General features: G+C 38.6%; 2 protein-coding genes across 5 annotated transcripts; both read right to left on the reverse strand.

Moving 5' to 3' along the window:
- Positions 1–3,054: 3,054 nt before the first annotated feature.
- Positions 3,055–10,343, reverse strand: LOC128478800 (transmembrane emp24 domain-containing protein 11-like). Its single transcript, XM_053458167.1, has 5 exons — positions 10,149–10,343; positions 7,952–8,052; positions 7,274–7,399; positions 3,377–3,523; positions 3,055–3,234 (listed from the first exon to the last, which is right to left on the reverse strand). Exons 1-5 carry the CDS (start codon positions 10,279–10,281, stop codon positions 3,085–3,087), a joined length of 657 nt encoding a protein of 218 aa, XP_053314142.1. The 5' UTR covers positions 10,282–10,343; the 3' UTR covers positions 3,055–3,084.
- A 1,655-nt stretch (positions 10,344–11,998) lies between these two features.
- On the reverse strand, positions 11,999–25,126 carry SPON1 (spondin 1). 4 transcript variants are annotated; one of them, XM_053458168.1, is made up of 7 exons: positions 24,868–25,126; positions 16,317–16,380; positions 15,629–15,854; positions 14,285–14,508; positions 13,420–13,611; positions 12,890–13,064; positions 11,999–12,536 (listed from the first exon to the last, which is right to left on the reverse strand). In XM_053458168.1, exons 3-7 carry the CDS (start codon positions 15,846–15,848, stop codon positions 12,358–12,360), a joined length of 990 nt encoding a protein of 329 aa, XP_053314143.1. In that variant the 5' UTR covers positions 15,849–15,854; positions 16,317–16,380; positions 24,868–25,126; the 3' UTR covers positions 11,999–12,357. The 4 variants fall into 4 exon arrangements, with proteins under 4 accessions (XP_053314143.1, XP_053314145.1, XP_053314144.1 ...); XM_053458170.1 differs by having other exon boundaries at positions 15,629–15,850; positions 16,313–16,380; XM_053458169.1 differs by having other exon boundaries at positions 16,317–16,554.
- Positions 25,127–25,401: the final 275 nt, after the last annotated feature.

The following is a 25,401-nucleotide window of genomic DNA, read 5'->3' on the forward strand; positions in this document are numbered from 1 at the left end:
GTAAAACTTTATTTAAAAATACTGAAAAAGCGAAAATACAGATAAATAAAAATGTGTGAAAAGTATTTTGTGATTACTGAATCACTGAATAGATTCCTCTGCAAAGAAAAAGCCATTTCAGATACTGAAACACTCTTTATCTGTGTATATTTCTCTTGTGATCAAAGAGAGATTTAAGAAACATAAAGGAATTAGTAAAAGAAGTTAAAGAGGGTCTTCCCCCTTTAATGGTGGGCTTCCCAAATTATGGTAACCACTGACCCTAAAATCTGGTTTTAAGGAGTATTCCTTGCAGGATTTTGGACCGACATCATTTAAATAAATACATTAACCATGTATATTATTATTTATTATTTTTTCTTTTCTTTTTATTTTTTTTACAAAATAATAATAGAACCTTCTTAACCTATAAGATAAGAAAAAAATATTAGATTGGCCGTGTATTATGATCATTTTTCTCAGCTTCATTTAATATTCATTTACCATAAATGTGATTTTACTAATGGGTTTTAAGTACCCATATGTGGGTTTGATCAAGAATCCCCTTTTCCGCAAATTATAGGTCCTTTTTTTTCCAGAAGAAATAGGGCTTTCCTTTAAAGCCATATAAACGTGAAAAATAATTGTGAGCGCTAGTGTGTAAAATAACAAAACAAACAAGACGACAGGAGTTGCACCAAAAACACAACCCCAAATAATTGTGCCAAAAAACTAAAGATAAGTGTCCTGCGCCATAATAAAGTGAAATAATTCTAGTAATTATAATTAATAATAACCCTTATTTTAAAATGCAGTGCTGAAATAAAATAAATATTATAAAATAAATATTACACCATAAATATAATAGGTAAAAAATATAAATTAATTCACACAAAAATATACTGTGTACAAATAAGTATAAATATCAATCTAAATAAGAATTGAAAAATCTTAACTTAAGAAGTTCAATTAGAGAGAAGTTCAATAAATATCAGAAATAATTCATCCGAAAGAAGTGCTTCCGTTCCCGTTTGTTAATGAATCCACCATAGAGTCGATTCTTTGAAGCAGCTCCACTTTCGTAATGCACCATAAGTGGAATACAAAATGGAAAAAAAGAAGAAAGCAAATATAAAAATATAACCTAATCAAAAAGTAATTAAAAACTACGGTACTTACAAAAAGCTCAATGTGATAAATACATATGGAGCAAAAGTACTTGAATTTTTTTTTTTAGGATTTCTTCTACACAGTGAAAAAAATGTAAGCAATTTATGTTCGGCAACATCCCCTAATTACACACGTACCCCACATGTATGTTTTTGTTCTAGATGGGCACAACCCTCCCTTACATAGTACTGTATAGGGTGGTACTTTTAATACTTCTGGCTTAAGGGGTTTGGGGGTAGTGAACAGGGGAGCTGTTATTCTTTTTCTTTCTCACTGTCTTCCCTCCCTTCACCCCCGCACTGATCACCATACCCGGGAACTTCTGGGCTCTGGCTACCCGCAGCCTTCCCTTGCGGGACGTGGCCGGAGCGGCACACTGACGTCATCGGGCGGTCCTGTGATGTCAGTGGGAGCTCCCGCTGACATTTATGGGAGTTCCCGCTGACGGCAGGGGCGCTCCCGCTGACGGGAGCAGGAAACACCCCCATTTAAAGGAAAAATGGGCGGGGAGCGGGGCGTGTCTTATCAGCTTTTTAATACATAGCGATATATATGATCATAAAAGTGTTAAGGACACTCACTATACACCCACAATACGGTATCTGTAGTCTGTACGCTTTGCGAGCCGGGCCCTCTTCACCTAATATATAGGTCTGTCTTATTCTGTAAGTTTTAGTTTTGTCCGAGTCTTTAAGTTCTATAAATAAAGTTCTATAAATAAAACATAATTAATAGTTATATCTACCCGACAGCATACCGGAAACTTCTACATGCATTTTACTTAACGCTCAGTAGAGGGCCTCAAAGGATCAACGACATATAACTCACTTTCAGTGTGAAACGTGTAGCGCGTCGACGTACATTTTGTGTTTTGGAGACGTTTACACCAGAATGAAACCTATTATATTTAATATAAAACCCTCTTCAAAAAATAAAGCAAGGGCCTATAATATTCCGTCTAGATTCTATGTTCTATATAGAGCTGATCGATATTTTTGGATATTTTAATGATAGTTTAGCAGAATTATGCTTTTGCTAATAGAATCATTCTGATATATTTGTCAGGATATAACATTCCGGACTTTGTTGCCAGTTTTTTGGGTTTTTTTTACATTACAGAGAATGGATACCTTTACTGATATGTTTTATGACACGTCTATGTTTTGACACACACGTGCCTTAATCCCCCTGGGTGAAACAGAAAATTCTAACGAACCCACCCTATCTGTCTGATCATGAATGTTAACTAGTCTATAGTAACAGTCTATTCCCCAAAATGAGTTCCCTTTAACATTTCATACGGAATACGGGGTGAAAAATACCAATATAGCTCGGCTATATAGTTGATTACGTGAAAAAAATACCATAATGGACGCAATGGATGCCGGGACTGCAAAACTTTCGATTATATGTCAGCACGTCAACCCCCAGCCTGCCTCACAGCCCAGTCTGTTGGGATAGGACCTTGATAACTCAACAATAGAGTGAAATTTCATGTTTTCCATGACTTCTTGGGAATATCTCCTGCTAGCTCTTGAGGTACGAGAGACTCAACTGCATCTATCAGAACCGATCCAAACTGTTCAGCCATATTACAATCAAGTGAAGCTCCAGGTCACTCAGATTTTGGAAAAAAAGGACAACAATTCCCGTTGCCTCGTCGTGAAGGACACAATACCTCAGCTGGATTGAGTGTGCTGCTAGGATATTTAAGGGGGAAAAAGAGTTAACTTCCACGGTGATCTCTCTAAAGCTATAGACCCCTAGCTAATAGTTATTCTTTTCCTCCTCTGCATGCTGTGTAATCAGACTTATGTGTTCTGTTAAAATGTGTAACGATAAATAATTCCAAAGAGACCAAACACAAAAGTACTAATATTCAGAATTTAGAAACACGAAAATTACTTTATTATTTTTTTTTAGTATTTGTGATGCCTACACCACTTTTTTTGCTATCAGGAAATCTTTGAATCGTTTGATTTGCCAGATGCCAACCGATGTCAGGATCAGCGTCTGTGCGATCGCCCACCACAACACGTTGCTGTTAGTGTCTTCGCTCTTCTGTCTGTAGTGATCCTCGCGCTCCTGTAGAAGAGAACGATGCACATACAACGTAAACTGGGCTGAATTCCACTTTTTTTTTTACAATTTACCAACTTGATCTACTAATGGCATATAATTTAAAATCATTTTTTTTTTATAAATGGATTTTATGGATAAAACTTACTCTCTGGTATTCTTGTTCTTTAAGAATATGATTGATTTCCCCTCTGAGATGTTCAAGATTGTACGTAACTTCCTTCACTTTATCCTTGGTATCGGTAACAACATAGTCTAATGGATGTTCTCCCACCTGTATGTCAAGGTGGATCCGCTGAAAGCAAAATGAAACAGTCATCAATATGATCGGTACATTCACTTGCCGCTCTAAATAACACAAATCACATCACACACGTAGAAATGACTTTCAGGTAAGTCATACGTTCTTGATTGATAACATCTAAAGTTAAAGCAATCTATTCCAAAGTGCGTGTCAATGTGAAAATGTCTGAAACAGAAAGAAAAGCAATCAGTATCTTGAGTGATTCCAACGTACGACCCAAGTAATCGCGGCCATTGTTCAGAATGCTCACTTTTAAAAGAAAAGGCTCTTAGAGTAAACATCGAAAGTGCCCGTCAGCAATATACGCAATAGACTCAGTTCATGTATTTTATGTTTCATTTAAGTCACCAAAGGTATAATGTACAGGGAATTTTACTTTACTGAAAGGGCGACTGGGCAGGCAAATGGCAAATGAGGTTCAATACAGATAAATGTAAAGTTATGCATTATGGGAAAAATAATAATGATGCAACATATACCTTAAATGGTATCTCCCTGGGAAAAACTACTAAGGATGAGGCTTTAGGAGTAAGTGTAGACAATGGACTTAGCAACAGTGCTCAATGCCAGTCAGCAGCTGCAAAGGCCAATAAGATATCGGCATGTATAAAACGGGGTATTGATTCGCGGGAGGAAGATATAATCTTGCTACTAAAAAATCAGTGGTAAGAATTAACCTTGAATATGCGGAGCAATTCTGTGTACTGGTCCTCAAAAAAGGATATAATGGTACTTGAAAATGTCCAAAGGAGGGCTACGAAATGAATAAGGGGATTGGAAGATCTTAGTTATGAAGAGAGACTAAAAAAAGTTGTATCTATAAACACTAACAAAAATGGCATCTTAGAGGGAATATTACATTGTATCCTCTGAGACTGGAAGAGCAAATATTCCATATACAACAAAGGAAGGGATGCTTTACAGTGAGGGCAATACAGTTATGGAATTCACTGCCAAGAGAGGCGGTGCTATCAAATACATTATATATATTTATTAATAAATGAGAGAATAAACATTAATATTTTAGAGTTTTTTAATCTATAGAGAAATCTGCCTTTTGGAGTGAAGAAGAAACTCTTTGTGAAATAATAAAAAAAAAATAATAATGACATTGTCTCATTACGTCTAGATGCTCTGTTGCTCGTTTAGACGTGATGATGCAATGATGCTCCAAGGAGGACAAAAAATGGGAAAAATAGCTTCGTTTTTCGTTTTGGATTAAAAGCAGTAAGGATGGGTAGAATGGTTGAACTTGATGGGGTTTTTTTTACTTAAACGTTACTATGATAAATAAGTGCAGCCGTCTCCTGGCAGAAGTGGTAGAGGTTATCAGCATAGCATCCATAGTGAGCAAATATCTTCATAAACAAATTATAAATATAGAGTTGGGGGGGGTTTACTTTTTGACATCTCAGCATAGGGTAGTTTAAATTTCTTTGGTCTTGATAATTACTCACAAATGTTAAAATCCTTGCAATATAAAATTGGTAACAATAGTTCTCAGTGTCCTTTTTGTGCTATCACCAGCAGTCAAGGCAATTAACTAAATGTATGTCACTCACACCTATATGCAAAACAAGTGTGAAGATCGTTGGGAGCATTTCATTTCGTCTGTATACACAGACTGGTCATATCAACAGTAGTTAAACGCTGCCATATACGCAGGAAACAATGTTACCTATCAGCATGGAAAGCATGTAACTTCAATCCCAACGGGTTTCCGCATCTACAAACGCCATTATCAGGGGAAGTGCGGGTTATTACCTTGATTATAGCGTTTGTAGATGTTGAAACCAGTCGAGATCGAATTTACATGTTTTCCATGCAATTGTATTTTTATGGCACGTTGTCTCTATTTTCATTTAAAATTGTCAATCAGCATATCTTCACTAGGAGTTGTGTGCTGTGGATGGATCATATGATGTATAGCTTCCTTCACTGATGGGCTCACACTCTGGATTGAACATGCCCTGGATTTGTTGCAGTCCCTACTCAGATCAGGATCATTGTTTTCTGCATAGATATCATACCTGGACGGTTAGCTACTATTGATATCACCAGTCTGAGTATCCAGACTAAATTAAATGCTTTTAACTACAGTCGTGTGAATGTTTTCCACTTGTGAATACTCTTTCTCACTGGAATGATGAACTTTAAATTGTTTGGAAATTGACTTATAACCCTTCCCAGATTGATAGGCAGCAACAATTGCTTCTCTAAGATTATTGTTGATGTCCTTCCTCCGTGGCATTGTGCTAACACACACCTGAATGCTTCAGACCAGCAAACTTTGGCTTTTATAGGACTCGGCACGCTCGGCAATTAATCAAGGGCATTTGATTAGCAGCACCTGTCTGCTACTTAGCATCTTAATTCCTATGGAAGTAATAAGAGTGTACTTAATTTTTCACACATGGCTTCTCCATTTTGGCTTTATTTTTCAGTAATAAATCAGTGTAATATGCCATGTGTTGTTGTTCATCTGAGATTTTATTTACCTCATTTTTAGATGTGCTAAAGAACAGATGATTGTTGTTCTGTTCTGATATGTAAAACCATAGAATTTAAAGAGGGTGTCCTTTCTTTTTCACACGACTGTGCTTACATACTTGTGCATGTGGTAGTGAGAGACATGTTTAGTTAAAACCTTTCTAGAACATGAGATTATGCTTTAAATGTTCCAATACCAGGTTTCTCAGGTCTGTGTGGACTACACTGGAAGGATAGCCATTTGTGCTTCATTGTGCACATAAAATACATAGACAATGAATGCACATAAAGCTGATGTTGGATTTGCAGAGTGAATATTTATGACGTGTTATTGTCCTACAGGTATCGCCGGTCTCTCCATCACTGGCGCAGAATAATAAAACAGATACGGTAGTGAGCTTCAGAGTGCGTTTGCTATATTAGTTCAATTTTACATTTCCAAAGCGTGATTGCATTCGCTTTAACATGCTCAGGCTAACAGCTCCTGGGAAAATGAAGTGTGAAATTGTCTAACTCAGAATGGGTTTGTTAGCCGGAATATCTTTTTTTTTTTGCTTGCCATAAAAACTCAATCTAAACATGTTTTATTTCCACAGTGAATTAAAAGAACTAAAGTTTTAGGAATTATTGCTACATTAAGTGCTTTAGGAAAGCGTTATACAATAATTAGTGGCTGCTATGAATATATATTATACAGGGGGCAGCTGGCTCTTATCTCTCTCCCCATATTCATATGGGGCAGAATCATTGGGTTTGGGGGTTTGGAGGTGACGAGGATGTTCATAGCTCTCTGTTTAAGTTATTTAGCCCTCAAATGTATGTGCGGTAGAGTAGGAGAAGGGAAAAGACTCGGTTTAATGGAGATCCCTATGGCCCATGGTCTGTTTTTGTTGTGATGACAGGGTCACTACCTGGAAATACCATACAAGAAAAGGTTTGAGAGTAACGCACTTAATAGCCTATCCTATGCAGGGTCGGAAAGGGTTAAACTACAAGTTTTAAGTACATCAGAGGGTAGGAGACACAGTAACCTGTCCGCAAAGGGTGAGCCCCTACATAGAGTTGGTGACTGTATTTCTATTATTTCCCAGATTATTAAGTATGCGAGTGGTGAATATATATATATATTTATTTATATATATATTTAGATTATATTATATATAAATAAATAGTTGAGACATAACAAATGAAATTCCCTCTCTGCCATGCGACGCTCCAGTGCAAAAGCCGATTTGTGAATAATTTACCTACCAGCTTGTTTGAGGCAAAAGATATAAGATTGGTAGAATTTGACTGCAGGCAAATTGTGTGTTCCCCGGGAGAATGTGACGTAAACATGAATTTTCCATCAGGCCCGTACAGTTTTGACAGCACGATCTGCAAGCAAAAAGATCAGTCCGATTGGTTTCTCATCGCTGTATTAATATATAACACTCTCATCCAACATCAGCGCCTGACCTCACTGACGCTCTACTGGATGAATGGGCAGAAATTCCCACAGAAACTCTCCAAAATCTCGGGAAAAGCCACCACAGAAGGCCCGGATATCCAACAGGCTCATATAGGTGTGACGGTCGGGTGTCTGGTGTTGTCTTCCCACATAAATGGACCTTGTTTTTATTAGATGACATCTAGTGATATAATTCTGATTGTAATAACTATAATATTTTAAGCAGATAATGCTTTGTGGGGTGTAAATGGGTGAAATTGGTAATATAACCTGATTTGGCTCTGCAATTTAAGTAGAAAAATCACATAAATTGATCTTTACCAATGAGGAGAGCAGTCTGAAAATCATATCTCACAGGCTTTTCATTATAACATACGATATGTACTCCATGTTATAACGAGGGGAAGACTCATCATATAACAATACAAGTAAATGTCTTAACAAACCCACAATTAATACCGCAGCGGGTGATGAAATACCTCAGCGTTTGGGGCTTTGACAGTCACAACCATTCCTAGTCCGGGTGCCGTGGGGAGGAAGTCATGCTGGTGCAAATCCCATTTCTGTATTTTATAACGACCTTTTGTAAACGAAAATAAGTAAGTTATTAAAGTATATTTAGCGATATATAGTTAAAAACTGAGACAGGACAGGATTCCACAGGACAATGGCAAACACATTTTTTTGTCAAAAAACGCACTTTAGTGAATGGACATCATTGTGACCGGTAACGCTGGGAGAAGCTTTGTGATGGCTACTATACAACGGATACTATATATTGTGTTTGTGGTGTTGGTGTAAGCAAAGTTGTCGTAATACACACAGATGACCTAAACCCAGGGAGTCAACAGGAGTGATGAAGGGTAGATATTAGCGGACGCTCCTCGAGTTGTCACAATGTGTCTTGATACTAAAATGCATTAAAAAAAACTAAATTTTGGGGACTGGACTGTTCCTTGATAAAGTAGGCAAGTGCATCAATGGTGTAATCAGGGGATGAGACATACAAGCTTACAGCTATGGAGCCCATCTACTAGTTTCTACTAATGCGGACCCTGCCGACTTGTTTTGTGAAGATCACTATCTGCTTTGAACAAACCGGTTTTGAAGTTAGTATGGAGCTTTTGTTGATATTTTATTTTAGTCGTTTGGTTATTTTTTTTTTGTAGCATGTTTGAGTTACGTGTAGAAGGAAAGTAGAAACATAGAATTTGACAGCAGATAAGAACCATTCGGTCCATCTCGTCTGCCCATGTATCTGGATGGAGAGACTCGGACCTTAACCGGTCCTTGGTGTCATTGAAGATTCAGGAGCCTATCTCTCTTGCATGTTTGAATTCCCCTCGCTTTATTAACCTCTACCACGTCTGATTGGGGCTTTTTAATTTATCTATCGCCCTCCTAGTAAAGTTAAAATAAAAGTAGGTAGGCACAAATTTTGCATATTTTTCTTCATTTTATTTTCTAGAGTAACTTTTAAAGACACTACTACCTAGGAAGTCATTTTCATATCAACGTCCTTGTGTGTTTAGGAGGGTCGCGAAGCCTGTCCTTTCACCCTGTAATTTTGTCACATTATTTCACTGTCTAAACTTTTTAGCCTTGCCCCTACCTTCCCTAAATACTTTTGTAACCCTGCGTTTATAAGAAGTAAAATAGGTCATGTGGTTTCATTCTCGCGGCGTGTTAGTAGCCCTAAAAATATCCAGATATGTTCTTCATGTCATCTATAATAAGGCTATCAGTAGCGTATTCTGGGCTGGCCCAACAATGCCAAGGTCGGCAGTTTAAGGGGGACCTACGGGACGATCTGGGTGCCTGGCACGCCAGCGCTGCATGGACATCCAGATATAAAGGATACCTGGCTGTTGGAGGACCAGAACTTCCATTACTCCAATCCAAGTGGACTTTGTCTATTACCCAGCGCTGGTTATCAGGTGTATGAAATCTGAACATGAGGACGCACCATGGGTGACCATGCTATGTCTCCCTACTCCAACTTCATTAACTACGCCTACTGCATGAACTCAGGCCACGGAGGAGCGCATGGACGTTCATTCACAGGAAGACCTCTGTGGACGTTAGTTACGGCTCTATGTTAAGCTTCTGCTAATCCATGGGCAGCAAGCAAGACGCATGGGATATGTTTAGCTAAAGCCGCTGGATTAGCTGCTTCTCACTTTATAAAATGACACTTAGACTGTGCAACAGTCTAATATAACATATATTACATGGGAACATGGAACAGTCTAATATAACATATTACATGGGAACATGGAATAGTCTAATATAACATATATTACATGGGAACATGGAACAGTCTAATATAACATATATTACATGGGAACATGGAATAGTCTAATATAACATATATTACATAGGAACATGGAACAGTCTAATATAACATATATTACATAGGAACATGGAACGGTCTAATATAACATATATTACATGGGAACATGGAACGGTCTAATATAACATATATTACATAGGAACATGGAACAGTCTAATATAACATATATTACATGGGAACATGGAATAGTCTAATATAACATATATTACATAGGAACATGGAACAGTCTAATATAACATATATTACATAGGAACATGGAACTGGGCAGTAGAGAAGAACCCATCTAGTCTGCCCATTTTTACATAAATATGGAATGTCCATACCTGTGACCAGAATGTCCGACGGGATGTCCTCGATTACACATTTTTCTTCTCTTTCGGCCGAGTGAAAGTACATTGCAAAAGAGGCAGAAAAGTAGAAGATTAAAACAATCAAGCAAGCTCCCCCTGCATTCATTGTGCTTTTTATATATATACGATTGTACGCTGAATGTATGGCCGTGTACTTCCAGTATGTGGCAGCAGCTCGTGCGTGGAACCAAGATATTGATTTTTATGGGAAAATACACCTGGCTGATTTTTCATGTTAATTATTAAAGAAAAAAAGTAAGTTGTTTAAATAGTTATTTAGATAAATAGGGTATATCAAAAAATGATCCTACAAACTCCAGTTTTTATACTCAAGATATATACTGTATATATATATATCCTAAATACATGAAGCAGAACTATTCGGATATTTAGAATACTTTGGTAGTGTGAATTTTGTTTGTTAACCCCTTCCACCCTTTTTTGACGGACCGTGTCATCATGAAATCATTGGGCTTTAGATCATCTAAGACAGCGTAGCACATTATTTAAACTAAGCCAGTCCTGGGGAACAATACAGAAGTCCCAAGTTTGCATTAAATGTGCGGTCTGATCACTGGGAAGAGAATGCATGTGACGATGTGTGGTTACCAGAAACATACAGATCGATCGCTAGGTAGAGAATGGTTGAGTGTACAGTTTAAAAAATATTAATTATTAATAATAGATCTTAAGGGGGGCGCTCCTGGGGCTGGAGGTTCATGCGCAGGTGTAACATCTGGAAAATAAGATAATTAAGGTAAAAAACACACTATAGAGGGTTTTCGGTGATGGCTGCCCTTTGTGATTTTATTGTAAGTGTGACAATTGACTTTAAAGGATGCGTCTCTCAGGATGCGTTCGGTAACTGACCCATCTTATTATCAGACTTAAATAAATGCTGTAAATGATAATAAGTCGTCTTCTGGAGATCATCCGCTCTGACGTCATCACAATCATGAACAAGTTGTTCTAATTAAATACAGAATTTAGGAATGAGGGAGGCTAAACTATAATAAAAAAAGGACTCAATCCACATTTGGAATATTTAGCATTTTTGTATCATAAGGGTTTTGTTATTTACTTTTTTTGTTTGAAGTGGTTACGCTCAATATGTCTCCAAATCATCTTATCCTTGAACTGTTTTTGTCTCCCTCAGTCCGAGCCTTCTGTATCGCTAGCACATTGGGTACCAAAAACATACGAGAGGGGCAATCTGAGACCCTCTCAGCTTTCTGTAACGCAGAGAGGATGTCAACCGGCAGCCTTTCATCCACCAGCCGAAAATGTTTGTTTGTTTACATGCAAGGATCAGACATTGTGACGTAACAAGGACGCTCCAAACAAATTAAAACAAAAATGGAACACACAGATATATTTAAATATTCCACGTATTCCAGATGTGCAAATAGGGTATGATACATACGGAGCCAAAGTCGATCTGTTGTAAATGTGAGTTTTTAAAACCAAAAACTGTAATAATTAAAAAATCTCTAAAGTTACAATGTTTTCCTGGCAAGTAATTATCCACTACTCTATTTTTTGTGATGGGCGTTTGTTTGGTGTGTGCGAGCGTGCATTGAAAATATGAATACAAAAGAAAATATATAAAATGTGCAGAAAGTGTAAGGAACTTGCAAGAAAGACTTTGTTTAATATTAAAACTGGTGCTGTTGTGTCTAATCGCATGCAGTGATTCCAGTCATCGTACTGGAACAAAGTCCATTGGGGCATCCTTGCCATTACGTCAACTTTAAGGGATAGCTTGAGTTATCCTATATGTGTAATTCGTGGTACTTATGGGAATAATACATGCCTGGCAACAATTAAATTAAAACCAGTCTTTATTATGAACATATTGTCAATATTCTGAGCTCATATATATAAATTTATACACAATAAGAGTCCTTTTTCATTGAAAGTGTCAAGAAAAGTGAGTATGCTGTTTCCTTGCGCTGCCACTAGATGGTGCTACAGAGCTGCTACAAAAATCTTAAAACCTATCCAATTGCAAGGACAGCCTGGAAAAAAAATGTATTTCATAGACAATATATATAACAGGGATCATCCCATTACTGTATCACATATTATATATTGCCCTAAACATCCTTTACGAATAGTAAAGTGACCCTGCTTTTACAATAATTTATAATCTAGCGCTAAATCTCTCTTTTTTTTTCTGAAACTATACGCAGTTTTCGGGTTCGCAATCCTTTTGTTCGTCGAGAGCTGGGCAGGCAGTTCCGTTGTTGGCCGCTTTCATACGAATATATCTGGTTCTGTTTTTCACTCCGCCGCTCCCGCAGCTTCCTTTACAGAGACCCCAGGATGACCACACGGAGACTTCACAATCAAGGGGTGTTTCTGAGAGAGCGGAAACCAATAGATAACAAAGAGAACTTTAATAATATTTAATAAAATTTAAAAAAAAAAAAGAAAATCAATCAAAAACCTGAGATCCAAACTCAAAAAGCAGTCAACAATATTCATTTTCATTATGACATTTCCAAAGGTGGTGTTCTTTGCTCATTTTAATACTTTTGCAACTAAACGAAGCATTAGTAGCAAAGCTACTAGTCCTGCTTAATGTTTTATAGAATCGGAGCAGCGTCTTTAACTATTTGTGCGAAAATGTAGCATTTCCACAAATATTTGCCTCTATACGTGATCGGATTTAACCCTTATCCGGAATTAACAGTAAACGTATGATTTCTTACCGGAGACGTTCTCCTCGATCTCGTTTCCTCTTGCGGTCACGTTCGATACGATGTCAAGGAAAGAGTCAATCCTGCCTTTAATCTTAGTAAAGGTCACCTTTGCAATGGGGGGTAAACTCTTGAGCCTTGGGTAGAAAAATGAGTTTGCGGGATGACTTGGTGACGATGATGTGATCTGTAAAGGGTTAAAAAAAAAGTTTTAAAAAGTCACGTTTTTTTTTTGTCTGTTCTCATTGATGAATGAAACAAAATGATGACACTTAGTTCTGAGACCTTTTGCCACACTTGCCATTTTCAACAAAAAAAACCAAATTCATGGAACGCTAAAAACGTCAGACCTGTTCAGTCCCCATTGCGTCATCGCGGGATGAAAATTTTGATAATTCAGTAAGAAAATATCCCCATTACAAATGTATTTGCAAAATTCTTAAAATGTTTGTGTCTGAAACTTATGATTAGGACTAAGAGACACATTAACCCCTCGCGCATTTTATATTCGGTGCAGTGACCTCTCTTAAAGCGGCACACACCTCTGTAACGGTCCCCTGCGGGATTGTGGCGAAGTTGGGAGATGAGAAGGTGAACCCGCTGTCCGTTCCGGCGTCGTATGGGTGAAGATCTAATGACACGGTTTGTTTCCACTGATTTCCTTCACAAAGGTTTAAATTGTCTATTCCCACAAACCAGTCCGGGCTTGGCACAATTCTCACCATGAAGGACACCTAGTAGGAAAAAAATGGGTGAAGGCCAGAGGGTGGTAAATAAGACCGACGTCTGAAACTCCTTCTCTATATGAGATGACGAGAAGTTATGAGTCTTATCTGAGGATTGATTTGTTGTGAACATTTATATATGTATATAGAGAGAGAGACAGGGAGCGCATGCACACCGGAGAATTGGATCTGCACCCCAAGGACTTGCTTACTTGTTCCTTGGTGATCTAGTGGGGTGTTTTCACGAGGGGGCACACAATGACCCTCTCCAGAGTTCAATTAGTTAGCAGTGCACTTGATGTCACCGGCGCTAAGCGTGTTACCCAGCATGACGCAGAAGCAGGACTGGAGGTAACCGTCTCGAGGTTAGAGGTCTGTGCCAGTGTGTCACCCACCCTGTAGTTGACCACCCCCAAGTATGCCATTGCCCCCAACATTTAAGATGTTCAAATTGGGACAGGTGATATATTTACATTTTTTATTTAGGTTTTCTTAAACATTTTAATTATTAATGCATATTGTGGCCACATATTCTACATTTTGCAAGTTTCAGGCGAGGTCATGGGAGTTTTCACTCAAATTTTGAAATGCTCTCTCTCCTACAACTCACAAGGCTCCATGTTTATAACACATAACAAGGTACAAGGATCTATTACGATCCTTTGCGGACTGCTTTACTTACAAAAGGGTGTCTTGAATGCGCTTCCAGTTCAGTGGAGGCCTGTCCTGTCCCGGTGGAAATGGAAGCTGTCGAAAAGATTCCATGCACACTTTGAATTTTTTCCCCAGCTGCTTCTATTTCTTTCATCAGTGACCAGGCTTCACCCTTTTCTGCAAATTCTCGCACTCCGTTACTGGCTGGCTCGTGCTTTTTCCACATGTGGTAGTCCGAGCTGTGAGTCACTCCTGTGGCAGGAACACATTGCCAAAAAGTATGGAGATCAGAGACAAAAAGTCACTCACACGGGGCCGTGTCTGCTAAGAACTGCTTGTAAGCAAGACGCGGCATTGCTAAGAAGGGCACGGAATAAAAATGGTGCAAAGAAAACCAGTAAAGGCTTCGCTACCGGGAAGAACGGGACAGTTGGGAGTAATCGTTGGCACCAATGCCCTCAGCAGAGGCCATGTCCATCCATCAGTGGCCGTTGGCGTATGCCCTCTCATCATTACCAATTCATTTATTTTGTATTAATAGTACGGAATGGAACTAGCAGACTTCAATAAAAAGGGTATGGTTTAGAGGAGCAGCGAAAGCTAATTTCCTAACTGAACAAAACACAGATTAGCAACATTTGATACAGTTCTAGAAATTTGTATTTGTGGGGTGGAAAAAAAAAAGGATATAGCACAGAACGGCAAGTAAATGTTTTTTATAATTTTCAATTGATATTTTAAGAAGCATAGAATCAAATCTTTTCTTTCATGAATTGAGCCATTCTATTGTTTACCATAGGCAGTCTGATGATGGGGTTTATTCAGTAAAAGGTGGGGTGTCAGGAGAGCTTATAAGCGAGTTGGGGTCTAAACACCCTTATTCCCCGTTCATTGAAAAGGACCAACACTGGCAGGCCCTATATAATGTATAAGTCAAAGGGTAAAGAAATCTCACTAATTGAACTATACATTATCCTCAGCCAAGCTCTTCCAGCACCGAGGTTGGACCTTCACAACGCCCGGTAAAGTCAAGGAGCTAAAACTCATCTCTCCTTCAAACTTAACCTTTAGTGAATAGACCCCCAAGAGCTCAGAGTATTTGCCCACTAGACTGGGCTTACACAACAGAGCAAAAATACACCCAAATAAGCAACATGCTGATTGAATACATTATATGATGGGGGGGGGGCTTAAAAATGTTAAAACTGTGATTAGCAATAAAAATGTTCCCTATATATATATATTTCTATATTTATAACAGGTGACAAATTTTATGCAACCAAAGCACCAGCACAAGGAATAAATATGCAGAATCATGCATTTTATATATATATATCTATATATTATTTATATATATGCAGAAGTCACTTACCAAGCAATGAAGACCACTGAGCGGGAGGCCTGTAAAGGGGATATTGTTTGGGGAATGAAGTCTGACTCCATTTCCCCGTGAATACGATACTATACTTAGCAAGTTCCTCCGCTGTACAAATAGACTCTTCACTGAGAGGGAGACAGCTGGAATAACCCGCAAACGATAACAAAGTCAAGAGGAATCTGCAGGTTGTGGAGACCAGAATATTTTTTTCCATTTCTGCCTAAAAATAAAAATTTAAAAAAAAGGAAGAGAGCTCAATTGCTGTTTTTTTTTTTTATAAAAAAACACACATATTCTTTAAGAAAGAAAAAAAAAACTCAAGCACATATCCAAATCACAACCAATGCAACATTTTCTTTCCAACATCAAACAATAGGAATGTTTTGTTCTATTTCACCCTGTTTAAAAGTCCTGAAAGTGTTTCTCCAGGCGTCATGTAACCCCCGTAAATCCAAGTATCAAATTTCCCAAAATTAAGAATTAATTTATAAAAAGAAATTAACTTATTCAGAGAAACATGCATAGTTTGTTTCATTGGTCATTGTATTGAAAATATAACAAGATGTTCTATATGAATTGAAAAAGTAGGTATTGCGCAATTCCATTGTTCTTTAATGTGTGATAGAACATAGAATTTCACCGCGGACGTTCTTAACACACAAAGAAGTGGTTTAATACTTACAGCTTGTGGCCTGTCGTCTTCCGACGGTCTACGAGCACCTGCGTTTTCTGGCAGCTGAGAGGTTCTGGTGAAGAGAAAAAGGAGGAACTTCTATTTATGCCTCGAGAGGGTCCCCTTAGTCCAACAATGATTGTAACCTTAAGACCTTGCAGTCTAACGCGAAGCATAACAACCTTTTTCGCTTGGATTTGTCGAGAAATTATTAGAAACGTATGTGCGCCAGTTGGAGTCCAAGATTCTGTTATAAAAAGAAATGTTATAACGCTGACTAAACAAGTTAAGCTTTGCTTAATGTTAGCGAGCGCTTTTTTTTCTTTTTTTTTTTTTTTCCTTCTTCTTACATGCGAGGCATTCTGGAAATACTTTTAGAGATACACAGAGCAGGGGATTTAGTTCCCCTAAACATTAAGGAAAAGTTACTGTAACACCACAAATGCAGCTAAAGTGTAATTATCTTTACGAGTCAATGAAATGACATCATTTTTTTAATTGTACGGTTTAATAAGTGTAAGTTTGATAAAAAATATAACTATATATATAAAAAAATATAAATATATATAAAATATATATATATATATATATATATATATAAAAATATATATATATTATTTATAAAATAATATAAATAAATAATGTAAGCCTTTATAGCTGGCTGTTGGTACTTTTGCCAAAATATCAGAACTGAAAAAAAAAAGAATAATAACAGCATATATTATATACCTACATGGGATCTCTCAGGGGTTGATCCTGAGCCTCAGGGTTTTTGCTCCAATATCAGGGTCTCAGGGTGATCTGCATTGATCTGATGATATCTTACACTGATAATTAGTGCTTTTGCTACTAGTATACTATAGCCAATATCTCTGTTTCGGTGACTCAATAACGCGTATAGTTAAAGTCAAGTTTTCCATGAGGACCGGTATTAGTAATTTGGTTAATTCATTTGATGAGTTGCTGCATAGACTCTGCCGCGTGGGCCATTAAAGGGTTAATATTTAAAGCGTCTCAGGGTCAGCTCTTTTAGAATGCTCTCAGGTATGATTGTATATTCCTAGAAGATTATGTAGATCGTGTCTGACTTTGCGTCTGTTGTGCAACGCATATAAGAAAAATCTTTGTATTGGGCGAAACCCTACTTACTACGAATGGAGTGGCACACATGGGGTCTGTTCACTAAATGGGGAGTTGGCAGGTGAGTTGGAAATGTCAGCTCCCTGATATCACCATACATGATGAGCTTCTCCTGGAAGAGAGGATGAAATGGTCCCACATGATGTATAGATCCTGTGGGGAAACTCCTTGGAAGTCATGTCACTAAACAATGCATTATGCAGGGCCGACTAAGACCTTCTTGCTGGATAACTCATGGAGGTTGGCTCTTTGTAAAGCATAAAGATATCAACTATTCCATGGTAAGTGAATAAACCTCAAAATGTTGTGTATTTTGGTGAAGACCCCACTGAACATATCACAGCGTTTGCTTGAATCCAAAGCTCATGTAGCTGCTGATCCACTATGTAACTTATAAGAACAATGTGTGAATCCATAACATATTGAGATGGTCATTAGTGATGGTTCCACTACCGTATGGCCCCACATTGGACCAATGGGAGTCCCAATGACCTTGAGGCTAACCTTCACCAGAACCTATGTTACACATTCAATAATTTGCCATTTGGGAACCACTTTTTGTCTTCTTATGCGGAATACAAGCACAAATATATTAACATGATATTCTATTATAACAATGTTCCTCTGCTCCCTTAGATAATGATACCCGTGTGTGCCGTACGCACTGCACACAGTTTACTGTGACAAAAAGAGTTTTATGGGCAAGGTAAGTATTGCAGTTCATTAGCATTAATACTTTTTCCCGTAATTCTGTGGCTGTTGGACGTGAAACTATTTCCAAGGTCAAATGGGGCACATATGTCTGGCATTATAAGCATATAGGTCACTGCAATAAAATATTGGGCAACGTCTCGCTCCAAACGGAGGATTTCTGCTTCTGGAATAATGAAAATAAAATGTAAGCGAGAAGTTGGAAATATAAGTTACACAAGAAATCCTAAATAATATCAAGCTGTTTTTTGTTGTTTTTTTTTTTGCCGTTTCACATTTGAATGTTTACGCACGTATAGACCTTAGTTTAGAATGAATTTACTTTGAAAATTCCTATTTAAACAATCTTTAAACGTATGAGAAAATGCTATATACACATTTTGTATTCATTTCCCACAGTACACCACTACATTTGTGAGGGGTCCAGAGCTGACCAGCTACCTGGGGGTCACAAAGCTTGTAATTATGCCCCTATTTGCCCCCTGATCCCGCAAACAAGCGTGCTTACATGCCCTGACATAGTCACCTGAGGTACCTAACAATGGACAGATCCCCTTCTACTTCAGTCTCAGAAGCCAAGAGCTTGTGTGGACTCAAGTTGGTGGCAGTCAAAGTTGCAGCATTGTTCTTAGATCCATGAATTAATTACATATATTTAGATTCTGTAGCTCTTAATAATAGTCGGTACAATAAAAAGAAAACCTTTTCTGCTTCTCCTATTCATATGATTCTTCTCATGTTATGGTCATTGTGGGAGCCTTAAGCCCAACTTTGCTTTCAAACGAATATACAATTACTCGAATTACCTAAACTTTAAATTCAGGAATAAATCATACACCTCTCAAGGAATCTATGCTTATACCTTCTTAGGCCAAGGACTTTGACCCTATGGCCATCACCTACCCTTCAGGTTCCATTCCTTCTAAATGTGACATTGTATAGGCGCCAGAAGAAGGTACATCCATAGAGATCAATATAAAATGGCACACCAGTAGGTTTGGGGTGTGTACGTCGTAATTTTTGTAATTTATGTGATAATTCAACAAGGTACCCATTTTATATGTAAAATGCAATTTTTCAAAAATGGCACACGAATATAGGAGCCATGGCCTAGATATCCCTCTGTCAACAGATACTTAAGGATTCAAGTATTGCGTAATCTATTTGGTGTTTCCTATTTTCATGGAAACATTGAGGATACTAATGTGACCTGCAGTGATATTTCGACACACACTGGTTTGCAGCATTTTATGCAGGTTTTAAATAAACATTGTTATAGCGTGCCAGTTGTTGCCATAAAAGAAAACACATTTAGGGCAGTTGTCTTTGTCCCGAGGGAGCTGGGGGTATCTCAGATGACAGTAATTAGTTCACTTCCAAACCTGATGGTAGAATCCTCAAATGCTGCCTGCCAGAAACGCTTTCCAAAACAAAAGCAGCTTCTGCTGAAAAACTTCCCAGTTCTGAAAATAAAAACCCTTTCTCCTTCAGTTTTTATCGTACGGTCTTTAACCTGGCAGTGCTATTCTCTGTTAGATCCTCCATCCAGGACTTGGACAAACTTAAGTAGTATAGAATCCCATCTCCATGTCTTCTAGTTTAATCTAGACTCTGCATTTCGATTTTGGACTTTATGGTCTCCTCTCTTACCCAGGAAAATAATAGAATGTATTCAGCTCTTGAAAGGGCCAATATATCTCCAAATGCATCCCAACAAAGATGCTGAATTTAACTCTTTTAGGTTCTGGCATGCTTAATGTAAAATTATCTAGGAAACCCCAAATCATTATATTTCTCACAGTAATAATTTTTCTGATTAGTTCAAACTATACGCTAACCATATACAATAGAACCTTTTTCCTGTACGGAACATTTACCCGAAGAAGGACATGAGGTATCCTTTGTCTTCCATTATGAGGATAGGTTTTCTTATGAAGACCACCAGGCATAGGTAGAAAGAACAATGAATATGATTTGTTAAAAATATATCATATTGTAATTTTAAGGCCACACTGCTATATAGTAATATACCGGTCAGCCGTAACATTATGACCCCCTGCCTAATATTGCGTAGGTCCCCCTTTTGCTGCCAAAACAGCCCTGACCCGTTGAGGCATGGACTTCATTAGACCTCTAAAGGTGCGCTGTGGTATCTGGCACCATTAAGTCCTGTAAGTTGCGAGGTGCGGCCTCCATGGATCGGACTTGTTTGTCCAGCACATCCCACAGATGCTTGATTGGATCGGGATCTGGGGAATTTGGAGGTCAAGTCAACACCTTGAACTCGCTGTTGTTCCTCTAACCATTCCTGAACCATTTTTGCTTTGTGGCAAGGTGCAATATCCTGCTGAAAGAGGCTAATACTTTCAGAGAATAGACCATGAAAGGGTGTACACGGTCTGCAACAATGCTTAGGTAGGTGGCATGCGTCAAAGTAACATCCACATGAATGGCAGGTTTCCCAACAGAACATTGCCCAAAGCATCACACTGCCTCCGCTGGGTTGCCATCATCCCATAGTGCATCCATAGAGCCATGTGTTCTCCAGGTAAGCCACGCACCCAACCATGCATGTGATGTAAAAGAAAATGTGATTCATCAGACCAGGCCATCTTCTTCCACTGCCTCGTAATCCAGTTTTTATGCTCACGTGCCCATTGTAGGGGCTTTCGGCAGTGAACAGTGGTCAGCATGGGCAACCTGACTGGTCTTCGGCTACACAGCCCCATACGCAACAAACTGCGATGCTCTGTGTGTTCTGACACCTTTCTATCAGAACCAGCATTAACTTTTTTAACAATTTGACCACACAGACCAGCCTTCGCCTGCATCAATAAGCCTTGACCGTCCGTGACCCATACATTGGTTCACTGCTTTTCCTTGCTTGGACCACTTTTGATTTTTGCAGTGGTCGGTACTTTTGGTACCGACCACTGCTGACCGGGAAGACCCCACAAAAGCTGCAGTTTTCGAGATGCTCTCACATAGTCCTGTAGTCATAACAATTTGTCCCTTGTTAAAGTTGCTCAGATCCTTACGCTTTCCCATTGTGCAAGCAGCCTCGGTTTCACCACGGTGTTACGTGACATAACGTGACCCTGATACACTCCTCATGCCGGTTAAAAATATTTTAGAAAGAGCCCTTTCGATACGGACTGGTTCGGTCCTGGTCAGAAGGGCCCTTTCTTAACAATTTTAAAGTGGTACGAGGAGACAGGAACAAGGGGTGACCATCAGGCTACAACGCTTGCCCTGGGTTTTAGCCTGAAAGTTCACACTCTTGACTCTGCCTTAATGCTGCCATTATCTATTTACATTAATTCTGAAGGAAACATAACTTTATTAGGTGGTCTACCATCTCTGCCTAAAGAGTGTTTGTCTTTTGTAACATAAATTTGAAACAGCCCTTCTAGGAGGCTTATTTTTCCCATTCAAACCGGTGATGTGGGTGTCTTAATCTCCACATTATAATGGCGTATAACCTAGTGAAATAAACACGTTGCTGACAGACTAAGCTTTTAGATGCATCTAATGATTTAAAATTGGAAAATGAGTGCAAATTACCCTAGCACTCTGCTCTGTTGCCGGTTGTCAGACAACGCTAACTTTTTCCTTTCATTAGAAGCAAACATTCTGTGGTTTAAAAGTTGAAACACCATCACTGTCTGGAAACACATATGGTTTTGTTCACGGCGAACGTCCATTAGAAAATACAGCCGCGGTCCACCAGATAACAGCCCAGGGATTAAATATTTTGCATCTAGTTATTTACTGAGTAGTTTAAAGGGCCAACTCAGCTCCATTAGTGGGGAACTTTCCTGGGGTCGCTTTCTACTTCTGTCTCTAAGAAAAACCTCCCAGAAACTGGGAGATGCTTGGAGGATGATGAACTCAATGAGAACTCCCACCTCTCAAAGGATCTCCTACTTCAACTCCTTCTAATCCGTGACTAGTGACCAAAAAGTCTTCCCTCCTGGCTAACCCTGGAGTCATGCTTTTCTAAGGGCAGTCTGACATGCAAAGCCGAAGTCTATCGTGTTAATTAATGAAGCCCACATAATATAATATTCTGTATTCGAAACACTGATACCTACTAGTGTCGCCACGATGAAGCCCATTTTTAATAATCCCAGTAGGTTCCAGATTTGCATGGGCTAATTGCCTCGAGCTCCTCTCAGTTGCAAACTTTGATGTGTGTAACCACTGGTGCACTCTAGCCTAGGACAACTAGGCCTAGGGCAGCGGGGCCAGGCGCTCACATTACCAGGGGCCAATCTCCGTATTGCAGGTGGACCTCTGCTCAATGGGTCGGTTAAGGAAATCAGAGATCTCCCTACATTTACACTGTGGAGGTCTGTGCCTGCTCGACAAAGCCTCTATAGTATTTTTCTCCAACATATGTCTCAGTGCTCTGCATAGAGGACGCAAAATGCGAGGAAGAAACCCTCCTCGAGATAATCATGGATAAGGCGTTCCAGTCTGTTAAGGAGTTTCAAGGAATAGATGTTTCCAGAGGTTATGTTATCATCTATGATAACCTAGAAAAGTCACAAAGACTAAGTCTTGAAATTAGAGAACTCATCCCTAAAATGTGTGAGTGAAAAATATTCTGTGACCTCTCGCCATTACTCAAAGATTCTACTCACCATGTACTCATGTCCTCAGAGGGTCTGAACTTCCTTCTGTCTCCTAACAGAGAACCCCTTACCAGATGCACCTACCACATACTGACCTCTCCCTAACCATGACCCGCTTCCTTTAATTTGTTACCATGTTCGTTTACTGGTGGTCCATGTCACATTTTGACTGGGAAGTCAGGTTTTAAAAACAATGAAACCCAAATTATCATTATTCCGTTGTCATGGGCACCGACAGAGGATTAGAACATGCTGACGAAACAGCACGCAGCCTGCATACCGACAATGTAAAATGTGTGTGTCTCATGTTCCACTAACATATGTAACCACTTCCCAGAATTTTCATTGGGTGTCATTATTTCTTAAGTAGTTTAACACCTCACAGAAATAAAACTGAAAAAAAAACTAAACAAAATAATAATAATAATAAAAAAAAATGATTATGTGTTTAATGGAAAGCAGGGCCAAGTTACTCTATGATAAAACTTAATAACCGCGATGGGAATACAGCTTGCCAATCTGTGATCGTTAACAAACAGGCAATTTACATTGTCCAGAATCATTTTATCTACTGAATATCGTGTGTCTTTCATAGCACCCCAACCCAAAATCGAGTTAATGGAATTGTCAAGGGAGGCGTAAGTCTGTGAAAAGTACATCGGTTTGAAACTTTTCCTTCCTAAATCACATTCCGATTCTTCATACTCGATATCTTTTCTGCATGAAGGAAAATGCAAACTATTCTTTTTAAACTACTTTTAATGTTATGTCTGTGGCTGCCCACACAACTCCTTCAAACCCAATATGTACGTACATATATCTTTATGTATATAGCGTTCTAACTAGTGTTTTACTTTACGGTTTATCCTTTATGAAGAGGATATCAGTGCAGTCCCGTGATCATTTAGGGATTCCGTGTTACTTTTAGCATGGTCCATGGGAAAATAAGTCCTCTAGTCAAGAACCAAGCAGGAGAACTAATGGGTTAAATCATGTAAAAGACTTTTCAGAAGCTTTTTTCAATTTCTATGGCAACTCAATATGACAAGTGTTACCGATAATTGGGGTTACAGAGTGCAATATACTCTTCAATATTCAATTGTGTGTTCGTTAGTTCCTAAGTTATAAGAAACCAGGAATATAAGACCCCGGAAATACTAAACTTGCAAAAAATGGACAAAAATGTTGTAGCAACCTACATTTCCTCGCTGCTTTCTTAGAGGTCTACAGGTTCATACTACAATAACTGGATTATGACATCATTTAATTGAAGGGACTGAGTATTGGTATATTCATTCAAACCGTAGACTATATGTATGTTACTTTATTAATGATCGGATTTGCTAGATGATAAGAAGATCTGGCATATGATTTTGGGTTCCAAGGTAAAGTTTAAGCAACTAAGCCCGAGACTATCCCTCAAGTGTTAATACGCATCCGAGCCTGTGTTTTATATATATAATGTTCTTTGTAAATATTTTAGCATTTTTCCATCTGATAATGTTTATGTGTTAGCCATGTGTGCCACATTTCAAGGGAAACTATGCCGAAATATCCATTTAGTTTTCATGCAGCAGAATGTGTCAGATTCCCGTGTAGATTTGTATAAGTAATCCTAAATTATTGCCACTTAAGATTTGTGGAATTTTTTTTCTGTTGATTTTCAGTCGGCCTGGGGGGTGGGATGATTATGCTGCGCACATACTCATTAAGTACTTCCTGAGCAGAAGGCGTTACTTTGCAGTGGAGATTATCAGAACCTCTTTATCCATAGAAAGTTGAATAAATTAATTTGAGAAAGCTCACACTCAACAAAACTAACTCCGCTTCTCTGAAGCAGGGTCTTGGACAGAGATACGGTCAAAATCTTAATACATCAAGCAGAATGACATGCTTTACTGCCAGCTTTACTGCAGAGCTGACAGATGAACTGGACTTCTGGGGGACCTCAACGGCAACTCGACATCAATTTAGTACAACTCCATCGGTGACTCGAAACGGTTAATCTCGACAATTAAGACAAACACAATCGCGATAAGAGAATCGACTAGATAAACACACTAGGGCCTTACCTTACTGCATTACTGCTGCTGCTTGGTTGTTAAATTCTATGACTGGCGTTCCATAAGTCTCTTAGACCAGCTCTCCATATGTCTCAGTAGAAGACAATGTAGAGACCAGCTCCAGCTGCCAGTGCAATGTAATGTAATAACAACATTAGGTTGAGATTTAAAAGGTCCACTGGTTATTCTGAGCGTGAAAAACCAGCCAAGGGATGGAAATGTAAACAGATTGCACCATGGCTTTGTAAACGGAGGATAAGGTTTCAGTAGGTTAATGTGGCGGCTCTTGTGTTGAGTTCTCCATGCGTTACACAACATTTTATTAGACAGGACTGACAGGTGATATCGGTATTGATCATCACATGTGCTATCTACATGGACAGAGGTGACCTACAGGGATTAACATTGCTTATACAAAGTGATATGAGAAGATATGATAATAAGAGGGGGGGCAGGACGTAAATGTAGCTTGTGAAAGCATGTTTGAAGGAAATATGCTATTTTGTGGATGGTCAGAGTAGAGGTAAGGTGATATGGTTGGTC

Source organism: Spea bombifrons, chromosome 1 (genome assembly GCF_027358695.1).
Source record: "Spea bombifrons isolate aSpeBom1 chromosome 1, aSpeBom1.2.pri, whole genome shotgun sequence".
Lineage (NCBI taxonomy): Eukaryota > Metazoa > Chordata > Amphibia > Anura > Pelobatidae > Spea > Spea bombifrons.